The 16,578-nt window shown below is 47.9% G+C and overlaps 1 protein-coding gene across 1 annotated transcript; it reads right to left on the reverse strand.

The window, feature by feature from the left end:
- Positions 1 to 4,873: 4,873 nt before the first annotated feature.
- On the reverse strand, positions 4,874 to 16,175 carry LOC104852831 (spermatogenesis-associated protein 31A6-like). Its single transcript, XM_033756834.1, has 6 exons — positions 15,483 to 16,175; positions 14,720 to 14,777; positions 14,096 to 14,147; positions 13,275 to 13,873; positions 8,403 to 13,231; positions 4,874 to 5,023 (listed from the first exon to the last, which is right to left on the reverse strand). Exons 1-5 carry the CDS (start codon positions 15,747 to 15,749, stop codon positions 10,944 to 10,946), a joined length of 3,264 nt encoding a protein of 1,087 aa, XP_033612725.1. The 5' UTR covers positions 15,750 to 16,175; the 3' UTR covers positions 4,874 to 5,023; positions 8,403 to 10,943.
- Positions 16,176 to 16,578: the final 403 nt, after the last annotated feature.

Consider the following 16,578-nt stretch of genomic DNA (forward strand, 5'->3'; position numbering starts at 1 on the left):
GATATTGGTGTACAAAAAGACTTTATGAACAAAAACCCTAATCACAAAGAAAATATCACAAAGAATCAACAACTGGGATCTCATCTTATTAAAAAGCTTTTGGATGTGAGAAACTGAAAGCATAAAAAAGGCCTAAAAGGTATAATAGATAATGTGAAATAAGAAAAACGACAGAGGGGAAGGGGAAGTGGGTGGCTCATGGGAAAGGAAAGCAGGTAATGGAATTAATATGAAAAAATGGAAACAAAGTCTTTGTAGATAGGGAGGGAGGGGTTGAAGGGACGGTAGAGGGATGGAGAAAAATAAGAACCAAGATTGATTATGTAAAGATACAAATTTCCAACAATTAACTTCATTATATTGTATACTTTAAATGTATCAGTAAAATGAATTTTTTTTAAAAGCTGTTGCACTGCCTACCTTGCAAGTGCAAGGTCCTGAATTTGATCCCCGATACCAAAAAAAAAAGCTTTTGCACAGCAAAAGAAACCATCAAAAGAGTGAAGAGACAAACCCACAGAATGGAAATAAAATTTAATCATCTGCTCCTCAGATAAAGGATTAATATCTAGGATATATAAAGAACTCCAAAAACAGAGACACCTTCCTCCAACTTAAAACCCAATCCAAAAATGAGCATCTGAAATAGACATTTCTCAGGTGAAGTACAAATGGTACATAAATATATTTTTTAAATGTTCAACATCACTGGTCATTTGAGAGATGCAAATTAAAACAATGCTGAGATTCCATCTCACTCTAGAAAGAATGGCTATCATCAAGAAATCAACCAATAACAGTTGCTGGCAGGGCTGTGACTAAAATAGAACACTTCTCCGCTGTTGTTAGGAGTGTAGACTGGTGCCACCATTGTGGAAATCAGTGTGGAGATTAATTCAAAAAACTAAAACTAGAGGTTCCATTTGACCCCATTATTCCCCTTCTTGATGTCTTTCCAAAAGAATTAAATCATACCACAGTGACATATGCACACCCATGTTTGTAGTGGCACAGTTTGTAATAACTAAATCTTAGAAACAGCCCAAATGCCCATCAACTGATGAATGGATTAAGAAGATGTGCTTTTTTTAAGACAACAAAGTATTACTCTACCATTAAGAAGAATAAGATTATGGAATTTCTACCTAAGTGGATGAAACTTGAGACCGTATTTCTAAGTGAGATAAGTCAGACACACATGCTTAAATATTGCGTTGTTTCTCTGGTGTGAGGAACTGAAAGTGGAAATAAGGACCAAAATGTATGCTATTGAGATTGAGAAATGGGGAGAAATAGTTCAAATGAGAAGGGGAACAGGGAGGACGGGAGGTGAGAAGGGACAGAAGAGAAGGAAAAATGGAAACAAAGCTTTTATAAATGAAGGAAACAGAGGTCAGAGGGAGTGGGGAGGAACAGGAAAAAAAGAACAGGCAAGATATATCATGTACAGGTCCAGCATCCCTATGATGAATGTTATCATTATGGGTATCTAAAATGTACCAATAAATGTTTTGCCTCAAACTAAATAAATAAGTTTTGTTTTTGTGTTTGTACCGGGGATTGAACTCGGGTCCTTGCGCTTGCAAGGCAGGCCGCCGAACCGTTGAGCTAAATCCCCAGCCCAATAAATAGTTTTTTTAAAACAGTTTTTGTTAATTTGTCCTCTTTTCCTCTCTCACATCCTTCCTCCTTTCTTTCACTGGGGATTACACCCAGAGCTTCACACATTCTCAGTAAACATTCTATCCCTGAGCTACATCCCCAGCCGCTTTAAAACTAGTAAATTATATATTTACTGAACTTCTTTGTTGATTAACCTTGATTTATTTGCAGGGATTTTCCCTTATGAAAGATGTTTGTTTGTTTTTGGTACCAGGGAACGAAGTTGGGACCTTGTGCTTGCAAGGCAGGTGGTGGAACCACTGAGTTCAATCCCCGGCCCTCCCTTGTGAAAGATGAAGTTTAGCCGATTTATCCCACTTTGCTCTTCCTCCTAGTTTTCCTGTAGGCTAAACTGATGACAGCTGGCAAAGACTGGATGTTTGATTACTGCATTGTGTACACAGGCAGCTCCTCAGGACACAGTGAAACTCTTCAAAGGGAAGAGCTGTAGTGGCGTTTAGTTGCTTTGACGCAGTCATCTCTGGTCAGGCTTTCTGTGCACCAGGTTGTGCCGCCCTCCTCCTAAAATGTCTTAAAGGAGTGAGAGGGACGTGGTTATTAGGATGTGTTGTTTTCATCTGCCAGCCGCAAGGCACGGAATCACCACTCAGACTCACAGGAGGGCTCTGGAACACTTTCGCTTTATTCAGGAAGTGCACAGACAAATAGGGTAAGGTAGGGGTGGAGCCAGGGTGGCGCTATTGGATCGCTGTTGGATAGAGTAAGGCAGGGGTGGAGCCAGGGTGGAGTCAGGATATTGGGCACATCTTGTTGGCCACATGTTAGTTTTGGGATTGTAGGTTTTAGGGGCTGAGAAGAATGGAGTCAGAGGTTTTTGAGAGGAACAGTTTATCTGTCTAAAGTCAGATCTCTACACACCCCAGGGGGTGGGGTGGATTATTCCAGCCCTAATAGGCCTTGGAGTTTTCTCACAAGAGATGGGTGCGGCGCTCCTGATTCAGCCAGACATTAATCTGATCCTCAAGGATGTGGGCAAAGATGTGGACAGGCCTTTCACCGAAGATCTGCAGATAACAGGTGCACAGAAAGATGCTCCACTCCATTTCCTTCTCAGAACTGCAGCTGTAACTCACCATGAGATGTCACTGCACACCCGACAGAATGACTGAAATGAACAACAGTGTCAGCAATGCTGGCAGAAAGGCAGAGAGAGTGGATCACACATATTGCTGTCAGGAATGTAAAATAATACAGCCACTCTGGAAACCAGTTTGGCACTTTCTTATAAAACTAGGTACATAATTATCTACAACCAAACAAGACAAGGCACATATAAATAGCTCATATGAGTAGAGTTATGAAACAGAACGCTAGAAAACACAACACAGTAACATATGTGACCATCAAAGTCTACATTTTGAAAACTACAGCACTCAGAAAAAAGATATCAAAGAGGATATCAGAAAATGGAAAGACATCCCTTGTTCTTGGGTTGGAAGAACCAGTATAGTGAAAATGGCCATACTTTCAAAACTGTTGTATAGATTTAATACAATCCCAATCAAAATTATAATAGCATTACTTCAGAATTAGATAAAAACAATCCTAAAATTCATTTGGAACCAGAAGAGACCAAGAATAGCAAAGGCAATTTTAGGCAACAAAGACAAGGCAGTGGTTATCATAATCCCCAACTTGAAACTATGTTACAAAGCTACTGTAATAAAAATAGCACAGTACTGGCAAAGAAATAGACCCGATGATCAATGGAACAGATTACAAGATGCAGAAACAGCTCCAGACACACTCAGCCACTTCATCTTTGACAAAGGAGCCAAATACCCTTACTGGAGGAAAGATACCCAAATAAATCTTTCCTCCTTTGACTTTGGCTGCTGGGTATTTTGTCTCAGCAATGAGAGAAGTAACTAAGACAGAGACAGGACCATTAAGGGCAACTGAAGCAAAATAAGGTCATATGGAGACTTATGCCAATAGGACAGGTCTTGGTTGTTTGTTTGTTTGTTTCTTAGGTGTTTTTTTGTTTGGTTGGTTGATTTTTGTTTTGTTTGTTTGGTTTTGGTACCAAGAATCAAACTGGGGACCTTGCACTTGCAAGGCAGGTGGTGGCACCACAGAGCTAAATCCCCAGCCCAGTCAGGTCTTCTTTTGACATTAGGACAGAAACATACACAGAGAAAAGACCATGTGAAAACTGAGAGAAGATAGCCATTAATGAGCCACGGAAGGAGAACTCACAAAACAGTCCAGTTGATGTATATGAGTTTTAACTTTTAGAAACAAGGTTTGAAAACATGTTTTTGTTGCTTACGCTGTCCAGATTTTAGTAATTAATTAAGGCAGCCCTAGCAAATGAATGCATATTTTGGTACAGAGAGTTAGATGCTGCTTAACAAATTCCTGAAACTATGGGAGCAGCTTGGAATCTAAAAAATGGGTAGAGGCTGGAAGTTGTTGGTAGTAATCTGGGCACTAAGAGTGGACCTGGTCAGGGCTGAGAAATGAGCAACATGTCATTCGGACCTGAAGGGAAGTTGATCTTTGTTGTAAAGTGGCAAAGAATTTCAGTGAATTGTGTTGTAGTGTTTTGTGGAACATAGAATTGGTAAGACACAAACTTAGATATTTAACTGATGGCATTTCTTAAGCTAAATGTTGAAGGTCAGGTTGGCTTCTCCTTGATGTTTCAAGTAAAATGAGAGAAGAGACAATGTAAGTGTATAATTTTACAGCCAAAACAAACATCTTGATTTAGAAAATTCTCAGCTTATCTATTATGCAGTATAAGACAGAAAGCAGAAAACATATTCTGGATAATCATTCAGTCAAGAGTTTACAAGTGTGACTCATGGATATAATCAATTGTATTAGGAGAAGTCCGAAATAGAGTTCAGAGAACAGTTCCATGAAAGTGCCTCTGACTTGTGGCTTGGACCCCCGTGAAGTAGTTGGGAGGACAACAAGGTTTTTGAGCATTTTATGCAAGTCAAAACACTTCAACTTAGCCTGAAAAGAAGGATGACAAGATGAAATAAAGGAAGGCTCTTGGACTTCTGGAACTCTTCAGAACAGGCCAAACATGTTTCAATGCTGCAGACATGTAATATCCTTCATTAGGAGGAGGAAAATGCCCCAAAGGTAGTAGTTCAGAGATCAACAGGGCTGAACAGCTACGATGGGCCCAGAAGGATCTTGAAAGTCAAGACCATGTCTGTCTTTGGCTCCCGCAGGCTGAGCTGATGCTACTCTCCAAAGCCAAGGTTTTCAGGGCTACCACCCAGGGATAAGGAGGTATAGGTCCCACTTTGGTGGTCACAGGAGGCCGGACTATCCCAGTAATCTTAGAAGACAGTGTACTGTAGTACTCTCAAGCTTTAACCTACAGAAATAGAGAAAATATTTGCAAACCATATACTTTTGATAAGTGTTTATAATATCAAATACACAAGGAACTCATACAACTCAAAAGTAAGAAAATAGCCTTTTTTTTTTTTTTGTCCTGGGGATTGAACTTGGGACCTTGCACTTGCATGGCAGGTGGTGACACCACTGAGCTACATCCCAGTTTCATTTTTAAAAATGAGTATAGGACCTGAATAGCCTTTTCTCAAAAAAAAAGACTTACTAGCGGCCATCAAGTATATCACTAAGCATCAGGGAAATGCAAGTGCAAACCACAGTGAACTATCAGTTCACCCCTCTTAGGCTGGCTGTTGTGAAAAAGTTGAAGGATAGCAAGTGTTGGTAAAGGCTGGAGAAAAAAGGGAACTCTTTGGCTCTGTTGATGGGACTGTGGATTAATATAGCCATTGAAGAGCACAATATGGAGGTGCCTCCAACACAGTCTTCATGGGGAAATGCAACAGTGTAGGTTAGGGTTTCTGGAATTTAGGCACGTGCAACACTGAAATGTGGACATTGCTTAGCCAGCCCACTCCCACAGGCTGTCAGGAAGTGGAGAGTTAGGACTCCCACGATTTAGAGCCTCTGGTGAAGACTTTTTATCCCAGTAAGAGACAGCTGGGAACTGGTCCTGAGAGCTAGATGGGTGCCTGAAGGAGGTGAGGGTCACCAGGGCTACTTCTCGCTCCCAAGTAGCACCTTCCTCGTGCCATTGTGCCTCTCTTTGTATTTAACCCATGAGCTCCCAAAAGTGCCCCCTTCAGCTTGCTTTTCTGAGAGCTATTGGCCTCACCTTTGGTGGAGGGGGTCCTAGAGATTGATCCCATGGCCTTTATACTCAACTATATCCACTGCATTTTTTTAAAGACAAGGCCTTGCTAAATCACTAAGTTGCCCAAGCTTGAACTTGTTATCCTCCTGCCTCAGACTTCCAGAGTGTTAGGATTACAGTACAAATGTATGCACCACGCCTGGCTACAACCCTTGGTTTGACCTTACTTCCCAAACAAAATAACTTCCTTTTGCTTTAGCTTTCAAAAGGGATCTGTGTAGCAAGCACTATACTTTCTACTTAAGTACTTTCTTAGTTTTTAGTTTGTTAAATTATCCATAAAATAAAATGAAAATGCACTTCATATGCTTCTAATTTTAATGTTGACAACAACATTAATGCAGCTAGATTAAAAATCATAGCACCTACAACTTAGAAATAGCCTAAGCTGATTCAGATGGTTCGGGGGATTTTTTTTGGGGGGGTTGTTTTGTTTTGTTTTGTTTTACTTTTTGGTATTCATTGGAATATGGGTGGCCACCATAATTAAGAATTGAAGCTTAGAAAGCTCAAATCATTATTAGAATTAAGCTTAGTTTTTTCTTTCATAACATCTAGTCCCTAGGCCTTTTCTTCCACTCTGCCCTGTTACTTGTCCCCGCAGCTTGCCCAGCTCCTCCTTCCTCCTTCATCCCGCTCCTTCTATGAGCTTCTCGTTAGTTTTCCACAGTTAGTTCCCTGTCAGACTTTCCCTGGGGGTCACAACAGTGACCTAAAGTACATGCTTGATGCTGAGCATTTGATACCATTCAGGTCCTTCCCCAAAAGAGTTGTATGTGTTGGGCAGGTGTCCTTCAGAACACAACAGTTGGGGTTGGGGTGTAGCTCAGTGACAGAGCATTTGCCCAGCATGTGCAAGGTACTGGGTTCAGTCCCCAGCACTGCGGAATATAACATAAACCCTGCGCTCCTTTGAAGTGCTTTCTCGTGTGCAGGTCACCTCCAAAGTGAGTTGTGAAGGCTGAGCCACTACACAGCAGCCTCTCAGGCCCCAGTGGTTCAAATCTCTTCCCGGGGGGCTGGCAGAGAAGCACTGCTCCCTGCGTGAGGAGATGGGAACAGGCTAACAGCTCTAGCCAGGTCTGTCTAGAAGAGGTTATGTGGGTAGCACCTGATTCTGAACCAGGAGCTAAAGTAATTTGCAGCTTTGGCATCTTTGAAAAGTTATTGTCTCTGATTCTGAATGTGAAATGGTGTCTTAAATTTATATTTACCAACTATCTTCATTCCAAATGCAACATACAATGTGGAGCAGTCCCTTCTAATGGCAGGTCCTGTTCTGGTTTGGGATGTAAATCTCACTGTCTTGTCCCTCTGTGAGCCCCATGCCTGTCCTGGAGCACCTGACACAGCATGGTCTGAGTCTTCTTCACACCAGCAACCCTTAGCATGTTTCCAGATGATACCGTGTCCTGTGGTTTGGGTACTTTCTGGCCCAACCAATTCAGTGAATGAATGGGTAACTGTGACTTTTATTTAAAGTAAAGAAGAAAAAGGAAAAAGTGAAGAAAAAGCAAGTGCAAGATATGTCCCACATGCTGGATGGGCCACTACAGAAGCAGGAAGACAGCAGAACAGGAAAAAGCAGTGCTCTGAAGTCAGTGATTTCTATGTTTTCTATCTTTTCAGATCCAGTCTGTGGGAAATTGGCCTGCATATGTACTGGCAGTTTCTCATGATTGACAAGTCGTGCCTGGTTGCTCAGCCTCCCTTCTGGTCCTTTGTAACTGACAGGTTACATCCTGTTCTCCAGCTAGCCTGCCGCGCCCTCATCTCTTGTCTCAAACATGCTCTTGTCAATGCCATATGACTGGGTGAGGGAAACAGAACAGTGACCTGCTCAAGGTGTCCATGGCCTGATCCCCAGAATCTGTGACTATGTTGCCTTATATGGGAAAGGGGAAAAGGTTGCAGATGTTGCGGATCAGCTGGTTTTAAAATAGGAGGATTATGCTGGATTATTCTAATGCACACACTGTATAATCACAACAGTTTAAAACCAGCCTGAGAAAAATTAAATAACAAGACACTGTATCAAAGAGGGAGACTTTTCGGACTTCAGTCCAGAACTTTGTAAGATGCCTGATCCATAGAGCTATAAAATAGAGCATTTCCTAGTTTCTCTGGGGGAAACTTTTATTTCTTCCGTTTTTTGATCTTTCCAGCAGCATTATATTTGGGTGTGTGTATGTGTGTGTCTGTGGAAGTGTGTGTGTGTGTGTGTGTGTTACTGGGGATTAAACCCAGGGTCTTCTCTACAAGCTACATTCTCAGCCTTTTTTATTTTTTATTTTGAGACAGAGTCTCACTAAGCTGTTATTCTGCCCAGGCTGTCCTCGAATTTATGATCCTCCTACCCCGGCCTTCCAGAGTGCTTGGAATTATGGTATATGTCTGCATGCCTCTTCTGACAGACCATTGTAACTGTCCCGAGAGTAAAGTCACTGTTTTTGACCCCTATGCCTAGTATGCTGGCTCACCAAAGCCAGGCTCCAAAATACACTTGAGGATTTACCGCACTCACTCTGCAAGTTGTCATCCTGCTGTATGGTTCTCTCACTGTGGGTCAGGGTTCTAACTAATGAAAGCCTGTAAAACAAAGGATTTGGGGGTCTACACATCGATACCATCATTTTTTTTCCTTAAAGCAAATATCTTACATAAGATTTTTAAAAAACAAAACATTGTGAACATTTGCCCTGGCAGAGAATCCCATCTGGTGTGATGCTGACAATATCTGGATGTCTGGGGAAAACTCATGGGAATCCCACTTTGTTGCCAGTTTGGTCAGTGGTTCCACCTCTCCTGGGAAGGGCCTGTCAAGAGTGGCTTCTCAGGCCCCTAAAGAGTGCTAGGTGTCTGTGAGGTCTCTGTGCCTGGTTTCTGCAGAGAACCCCGGGTAAGGTCTCTGTGCAAGCTCATTATGTGGTTTCCATGTGAGCTCTGTGGAGTCTCCCAGAATGCTGGTGGAAGAACTCTGTGAGGCCTCTGTCTGGGGAGATCTGTGTGGGAGACATCTCTCTGTCACGTCTCTGAGAGCATCTCCATGCGAAAGCTCTGTGCTGGGTTTCTGTGCGAGGGCCTGTGGAGTGGCACGGATCCCTGTGAGAAGTCCATGTGCAGGCTCGGCAGAAGGTGCAGGGTCTGTGGGGCACTGGGAAGGCTGTAGGCCGTGAGGTCTCTGACAGAGCTTCCTGCATTTCCTGTCTCTGCCAGAACCCTGTGAAAAGTCTCTAGAGAGAGCTCAGAGTTAGGTCTCTGGAAAGTGTAAGCATGGTGTCTGGCGGAGGGCTCTGCAAAATGTCTGGGAAGTCTGGGAAGTCTGAGGGTTCTCTGTGAGGTGTCTGCGGTAACTGTAGAGTAACTTGAAGAATCCCTGCATGGTCTCTGGGGAGTGGTCTCTGTGTGCTGACTGACTGGGAGCTTTCTGTGCTGACCAAGAGATTTCCTTTGGGCAGTGCCCTGTGGTCCCTGTCACTGACAGAGTGAGGTTTCTATCGGAGGTCTCTGGTTCATGTCTGAGATCTCTGACAGCTCTCTGGGTGAGGACCCGGGGAGTCTGTGAAATCTGGGGAGGTCTTTGGGGGAAGAGTTCTGTGTGGGATCAAGAGGTCTCTGTGGGGGTCTCTGTTGGGGTGAAAATGGAGTCAGCTGTGTGTGAAGGTCCTGTGGGAAGGCTGGGAGGTTTCAGTGTATAAAACACACATGTGGTGAGAGATCTCTGTGCTATCTCTGCAGATCATCACTCTGAGCGGTCTCTGGATGTCTTCACTGCAGGCCTCGCTGTACCTTATGGAGACTGAGCATTAGGACAGAGGAACACGCTCCTTCCATGTTCTACCCGGCCCATCAGCTTAACCAGCTTGTGGTACTTAAGTGGCAGGAGCCATGGTCTGTGTCCCGCTCTTCCACCTTCCAGAACATACCTTAGTGTCTGGAGAGAACCCAGCCGCTGTGAGACATAGCCCCTCCTGAGGCCAGGGTCCCAGCCATGTGCCACCTTCTCCTTAGCACCCGAGGCACCAGGGCTGCTCTGCGTCCCGGGGCCCAGCCTCTCCTGCCAGTCTTTACTCCATTGTCATGGCTCGGCCCGCTCTGGGAACCAGCACAGGTATCCAGGACCCCAAGGCAGGACTTGGCTGTAGGGCAGCCAGCAGCACCACCAACCAGACATGAAGGGTCTGTGCCTTCTTCCCCCAGCACCCCAGGTGCAGCCCATTCCCATGGATGGGCCAGGACACACTCCCTTTGCCTGGAGAAGCTGCACCTGGTATAGGACACTCGGCCACAGGATGGAGGCCCCGGGAGCTGTGTCTGTGGCTGCCCTGTGTGCCCCACAGCACGGGAAATGCTCTCTGGAGAAATGGCTGCTTCTCTCCCTGACTCCTGAGCCCTTCTGTTTTTCCATGAGGACCAGCACCCACAGGGAAGGGAAACGCGTGCTGGAAGCTGAGTGCTCTCCTCCTAGATGGGCCCTGCCCACAGACATTTAGACAGGCCACTTCTAGCCTCCTTGTGGCACAAATCCTGTGTGACCGCCCCTTCCCCTGTGGGCTCTGGGCTGAGCAAAGCCTGGGAGCCAGGCAGGACTTGCTGTGGGACCCCAGGGCAGGCCCTCAACCCTTCTGAGTCCCCCTCTCCTCTAGGGACCACCTTGGGCCTGCATACAAATGTAAAGGTCACCAGACTTTGAGTCACATCTCAGGTTCCCTTGTCCTAAGACGTCTCTGTGCCCCTGGTCCTACTGCTGCCTTAAGGAAGGGGAGCCCTGCAAAGATGGGCTGAGCCGGATCTGGGGGAGGCACCACTGGTTTTCCTCAGCTTGGTTTTCGAGTTTTTGTTCCTGTCATGATGGAAGTGGGGATGAGTGAAGGAACAAAGGGTGAAGGTGGCTCGCGTTCCCATCACCTCCACCACACTGCATCCCTTCTAGACACCAGAGCCCACACCATGCACAGAGCAGACAGAAGCCATTTCCCTCTTGGGGAAACATAGGTATGTATTGGGCTACAGTAAATATCTAGGATGCATGAGAAAAGTCATTTTCTTCTACGTAGCTAATTCTTTACTGGTCATGTGTTTTTCTACCAAGAAAGACTGGGCAGAAATGTTTCTGCTGTCCAGTCAAGACACTTCTCCAAAGACCATGCCTTGGGCAGTAATGTTGATGGCCTAGTGCCCGGGACACTGTTGGGCCCCACTGGGAGGGGCTGCCTGGGGACCCAGACTTGATGGGGAAGAAGGGGTGCAGATGCCTCCAGCGCTGCTGCTCACTGTTGAGCTGTCCAGTTTTCAGGGACTCTTGGTCACGGGGGTGCCTCTCCCTGGCAGGACAGCTGTGGCACTCAGGGCTGGCTGCATGTCCTGGCTTTCTCCTGTGCTCTGAGCAGCGGGAAGCCTGGGAGATTGGGGCTTGACCTTCTTCGCGCTGATTTAACATCATGGCGCAGAGTTCACGCTGAAGCATCATTTTGGCTTCTAGCATGTGCCCAACTGCTCTCACGAGCAGCTCAGCCTTATCAGTGTCATGGTCCGCACGAGGTCTGTTTATGGCCGGTCTCTGGCTCTGGACAGTGGCAGGTACAGGCTTGCCTATTTTCTGGGTGTCTCCCTGCCTTTTGACTGTTTTGGGTAAAAAACACTGTAGAAATTTCTTCATGCTCCTTTGGAAGTAGCCTTCTGAGGGGCCTGGTTTATTTTGTGGGAGAAGCTGAAGGCGTTCACTCTCTGTGGTGTCTCCTATTCGCCCATCCTGGGTGGGCTCAGAGGTCCCCACGGCTCCCAACCTGTCCTCATGTTTTCCTGAGCTGGGCCTCCTACCAACCTCATGCCTGGCAGCAGGGATAAGGGTCTTGCTTTGGCTCTTCGGTGAGTGCTGATGTTTCAGGAAACTGAGCTTCTGCTGACCCAGGCTGTTCCCTCTGTCTGCAGTTATGGCACCTGGCCGCTGTGAAGCTAGCATGTGCCCTAGAGGCATGCTGTGGTGAGGGCACGGGGACACCACGGACCCCAAACAGTCTGAGGCACAGAGTGAGTCAGTGGAAGAGTCTGGAAGGTGGACACCTGAGACACAGACTTCAGAATGGCTCACTGACTTGATCTCCACTCTGTGCTGAACCTGGCTCACAGTGTCTGCCCAAAGGCCTGGCTCTCGTGCATCTTGGGCGACACATGTTCCAGGAAGCAAGGGGACTTCTGGGCTGCCTCTGCCAACCCTTTGGCTTGTCCTGCTCTCACTGGTTCTGCCCACGAGGCTGTATGTGAGTTCCTGTGAGAGCCCCCTGCTCTCCTGTCTAGTTAGAGGGGCCTCTGAGGACCCCTGGCCATGACCAAGAGGGATCCCTGGCAGGGTCCTCTCGGTCTCCTTACCCGAAAGAGAGGAGACAAGGAGACTGCCCAGTGTAGGGACAGCCTGCCTGACTGTCGCCTCCTCTCCTGGACATCTCTGACGTGGTTTTCCCAGGAACTTGGCATCATCCTCAACTGTCAGGCCAGCCCAGGACACACCTCCAGAGGAGGAGGGACGGGCAAACTGTGGAAAGGCTGAGGGCAGAGCCTTTGCTGATTTAAAGACGTTCATGGCCTTGAGGAGCTTGAGGGGGAGGCCCCACCTGCGCCTCACCCTGAGCCTTGTAATGTGCATCTCCAGGCCCTGCTGAATGCGTGGATTGAAGAAAAACTTCTGGACGGTGCTCACACAGCTTTCCTGACTCCTGGAGGACACTGGGCTTCTGGTTTCCATGTGGGTTTTGGATGTAGAAAAGGCACTGCTGGCAGTGAGCCAGGATCGGCGCACTTTCAGAGGGATCAGCCCCTCGTGGATCTGCCCCACCTTCACACCCAGATGGGCTTCCAGCACGCCTCCCAGGTATTTCTTGTCTGTACTTCCAAATGAGTCATGGGCTGTGTCGTTCTCCATGGGCCTCATCAGGTTTCGCTCTGATGCCTCAGAGGTCTCCCCCAGAACCTTCGCTGGGGAGCTTCCTAAGGCCCCGGAGACAGCTTTCGGGACCTTGCCTAGAATATGCCCCAGATTCTTGCCTGAGTCCCTCCTTAGCTGGAACCTCACCTTCTGCACATCCTTGCTGCATTCACCTGTAGACACCAACAAATGTGAAGGCCCAGGTTTGTCCTTCACCTGAGATGAGTGAGCTAAGCCACACTGAGGCTGTGTGACTTCTGGAGACTCCTGGATCCTGCAGAGCAGGTCCCGCTGGTGTTGAATGAACCACTTCTGAATGTGTTGCTCCAGTTTTTCCCAGAGCTCAGACTCCTGGATTGCAGAGCAGGTCCCGCTGGTGTTGAATGAACCACTTCTGAATGTGTTGCTCCAGTTTTTCCCAGAGCTCAGAGCTGATTGCAAAACTCTCAGGAAGGATGGCAGCAGCACCCTTGCCTTGGCGAAGATCTCGAGTGCAGGGACGGTGATCCTCCTGAGGGCTTCGGACTGCTGAGGGGTCAGCCCACCTGTGTTCTAGGTGTTTCTTGGACAAGGGCCTCCCTGGGTGTTGAATTTCAGTTGGAATGAGTGACGGTGGGTTATTATGGGGTGTAAAGCAGGAGGTTTCGCAGCCCCGATTGAAGGCCACGTAAGGTGCTAACAGGACTAGGGGAGAGGATTGAGGGTGGGTCCAAGTCTGGGTCTGACCCACAGGTAGGCGCTGGGATTGGGGTGGGGATCGGGGCTCCAGACAGGATGGGGCCGGGGCCGGGGAAAGCAGGGGGTCTGGGGTCTGAGAGGCAGTGAGGGATGTGGGCAAGCACACAAAATCACAGGAGGTTTCAGGCGGGCCTGGTGATGGAGAGGAGGCCCAAGGTGGAAGGTGCTGAGTGAGAGCACAGGGGGCAGCCTCTGCCAGGGACAGAGCGGCAGGGTCTGCGTTGTCCCCATATGGCTGCGGGGCTGCGACAGGTGCTCTTGTGCGCGCATCAGCAGGGCGGTTTTGGTATCCGGGCTGTTGAGAGCTTCCTGGGTCAGGGAGCAGCCTCTCCAAGCTGAAACAATAGGAGGCACAGCTGCAGCCAGGGGCTGGGTGAGCTCAGGTGGGCCATGGCTCTTCCATGGCCCCATATCCCGACTTGATACTTTTATTGCTACTCCTCTCCCCAGGGTCTTAACATCCCTCACTCCCAGGATCTCCCCCTCCCAGGTTAGACCAACGCTGCTTTGTGACATCACAAGCCTTGGCGGGAAGGAGAAAGAGGAAAGTTCTTTACCTTTTCAGAAGGGAAGTTAGGGTTTTATCGAACCTCCGAGAAGTCTGGCAGTCTGCAAAATGTGGGAAGTGGGAAACTGGGTTATAAAGGATGAGCGGTATACAGGGGGTTGGGATTTTACAGGTTGCTGAAGGGAATGTCCCCTTAGAGGACACCATAGGAGGTCAGGCCCCAGAGCCCAAGCATCAGCGTCCAGTGTCCTCTGGCCCTGGCTGACAGTGGTTTCGTGGTACACAGATGGGCAGCGCTTTGTCAGTACAAATTGCTTCCACACCCTTCCAAACCCATGGTCCCCACAACTGTGTGTGCTGGACCAATGGGGTCATCTCACAAAGGAATCAGCCTCAGCCAGTTGTAACAGTTGGGCCTCAGTTGGACCTGGAGGTCCCACCTCCAAATCCAGGCTGCTGCTCCTCTGCTGCCTGCACTGCCCCCTACTGGACAAAACCCTTCTTTGTCCCAGCGCAGCTTCGTTCTGAGCAGGGATCCTGAGAAGCATCCACTCTGCTCATTGCAGTTCCAGGAGCCCCTCTCTGCAGCTGCCATCCTCGGAGCCCTGGCATTGGTCCTCAGGGATGAGCCCGTGTCACTTCCGGGACTGAAAGACTGAAAGGCAGAGCTTACCTCTGAGAGCACCTGTCCTCTTCCTTCTCCTCTTCTTCCAGCTGATCAGCCCAGGACGCTGAGAAAGAAGGGAAGTAGTCAGAGGCCCAGGCCCGGATTCCCCTCTCTCTCAGACAGGCTGCAGACATTCAGTATCCATGAAAGTTATGCTACTCATCAATTAATTAGGAGCCTGTGCTTTTTCTTTCCTTTTACTCATTTTTTAAATTACAATATTTTCTGTCCTTCTTGTAGAAACACAGCAGCTTTCTAACATGACATCCCCTATAAGAGATCTTTGATCCTCTGCTCAAAAGTTCACCTCATTTCATCTTTCAAAGCTGCATCTCGCCTGCTAGAGACCAGAGGCAGCTGCAGCCTGGGATGGGGCTGAATTTAGGCCCTCAGCACAGCTCCTGGTTCAGCCCAGCACAGAGCAAAGACTGGGCCCAGAGGCATCTGCCGTGAGACTGGGACACTGAACCGGTGCTCGGGGCCTGGCCCTCTCCAAAGATCCCCACCTGTCAGGAATCCAGTCCTCATGCACCGAGTTACTGTGTCCTCCTTTACTCTGGGCAGCAAACCACACAGAGATCTGGCAGCATCAGACAGATGTCCTGGTACCCACTCTCCCTGCCCTGCCCTGCCTATCCCGGAGGAAGGATATTCTGTTCTTTTCTGAGTTTTCCCTCTCAGTAGTCTTGTCTACTTGACTTGGAAAAGTAGACACTTGTAAAAGTAGAGAGATTCACTGTCTGCTGGGCCTGGGCTGAGAGTGTCTTACTTTTCTGATTTTTCTGTTTCTCCTGGATGGCGGTAAGGATGGTTCACCCTCGAGCCAGGGCAGTAAGAGAAGGAAGAGCCCCAGTCCACACACAAAGGCGAGGATCATATACACCGCGAAGGTAGTGGTGCTGGGGCTCAGCCATGTGGCACTAAGGCTTTTCAGAGGAATGAGAAGATTCTTCATCATCTGAATGGCAGTGATGTTCTCAGGCAACTGAGCCCTGAGAGTTCTCTCTGGGGTAGGGAGGAGGGCCCAGGCCTGCATCTCAGAGCTGTGTTCTCCCCGTCACAAAGGGCTCACAGGGTGGGGGAGGGGCAAGGAGCAGAGGCTCAGGCACAGGCCACCCCTCCCCCCGGTCTCAGGGACAGTGGATGCTGCACCCTCCTGGGCCTTCTGGTCCCCTCCTTCTGCCTCCACCTGCCCAGCCCCTCAGAGTCAGACCCTAATGTATTTTCTGTTCGTTCCTCCTGGAACTCGGGTATTACCTGGCTCTTTTATTCCATTGAGATCCTGGCTGATGCTAAAGTTTCCATATTTTTATAAGTGGGTAGCATTTATAATTCTTAAACTGTACAAAGTGGCATGACAGATCAATGTATGCGTACGCACGCACAGACACACATACCCCCACATCTTTTAAAAAGCCCATGTGTCGCGAGCCGCGACGTCAGGATCCTGCCAGCAGGTCCTAAACCTGAAAGGACGAGGACAGAGAGATGGGAGGCACTTATCTTCTCATGTTGCTTGCTTGCTTTATTACCGAACCTCTCCTTTTATACTCTCCAGCTGCCCGGCTGTTAGAGAGCTCCGCCCACACACACATTCCGGAAGGAAACCGTTAAACCGTTAGATTTGCACCAGTAAACCGTTCAACAGCTCAGGTAAATCACAGGTCAATATGGTTGTGCTCTCCATACCCATGGAGTAGTTTTCACAAAACAATGTATTTTCACCTCCATCAGTTGCTCATTAGCACCAGGAAAGGCCAAACAGAACTACAATGAGATCCTATCTCACGCTAGTTAAAATAGCTCTAATCATTTCTTTTAAGAAATGCTAGCAAGGTGGTGGAGAAAGGGAAACTCTCACACAG

The sequence above is a fragment of the Fukomys damarensis genome, unplaced genomic scaffold (genome assembly GCF_012274545.1).
Source record: "Fukomys damarensis isolate Sample0158 unplaced genomic scaffold, DMR_v1.0_HiC HiC_scaffold_27, whole genome shotgun sequence".
In the NCBI taxonomy this organism is placed as follows: Eukaryota; Metazoa; Chordata; class Mammalia; order Rodentia; family Bathyergidae; genus Fukomys; species Fukomys damarensis.

What these genes read in the sequence shown, in the direction of transcription:
- LOC104852831 (XM_033756834.1), bottom strand. Translation starts at nt 15,749, where the DNA reads ATGCAGGCCTGGGCCCTCCTCCCTACCCCAGAGAGAACTCTCAGGGCT. An exon ending in CTAACTTCCCTTCTGAAAAG is followed by an intron (nt 13,874 to 14,095) that starts GTAAAGAACTTT and finishes CTATTGTTTCAG; the next exon opens with CTTGGAGAGGCTGCTCCCTG. An exon ending in CACTCGAGATCTTCGCCAAG is followed by an intron (nt 13,232 to 13,274) that starts GCAAGGGTGCTG and finishes TTTTGCAATCAG; the next exon opens with CTCTGAGCTCTGGGAAAAAC.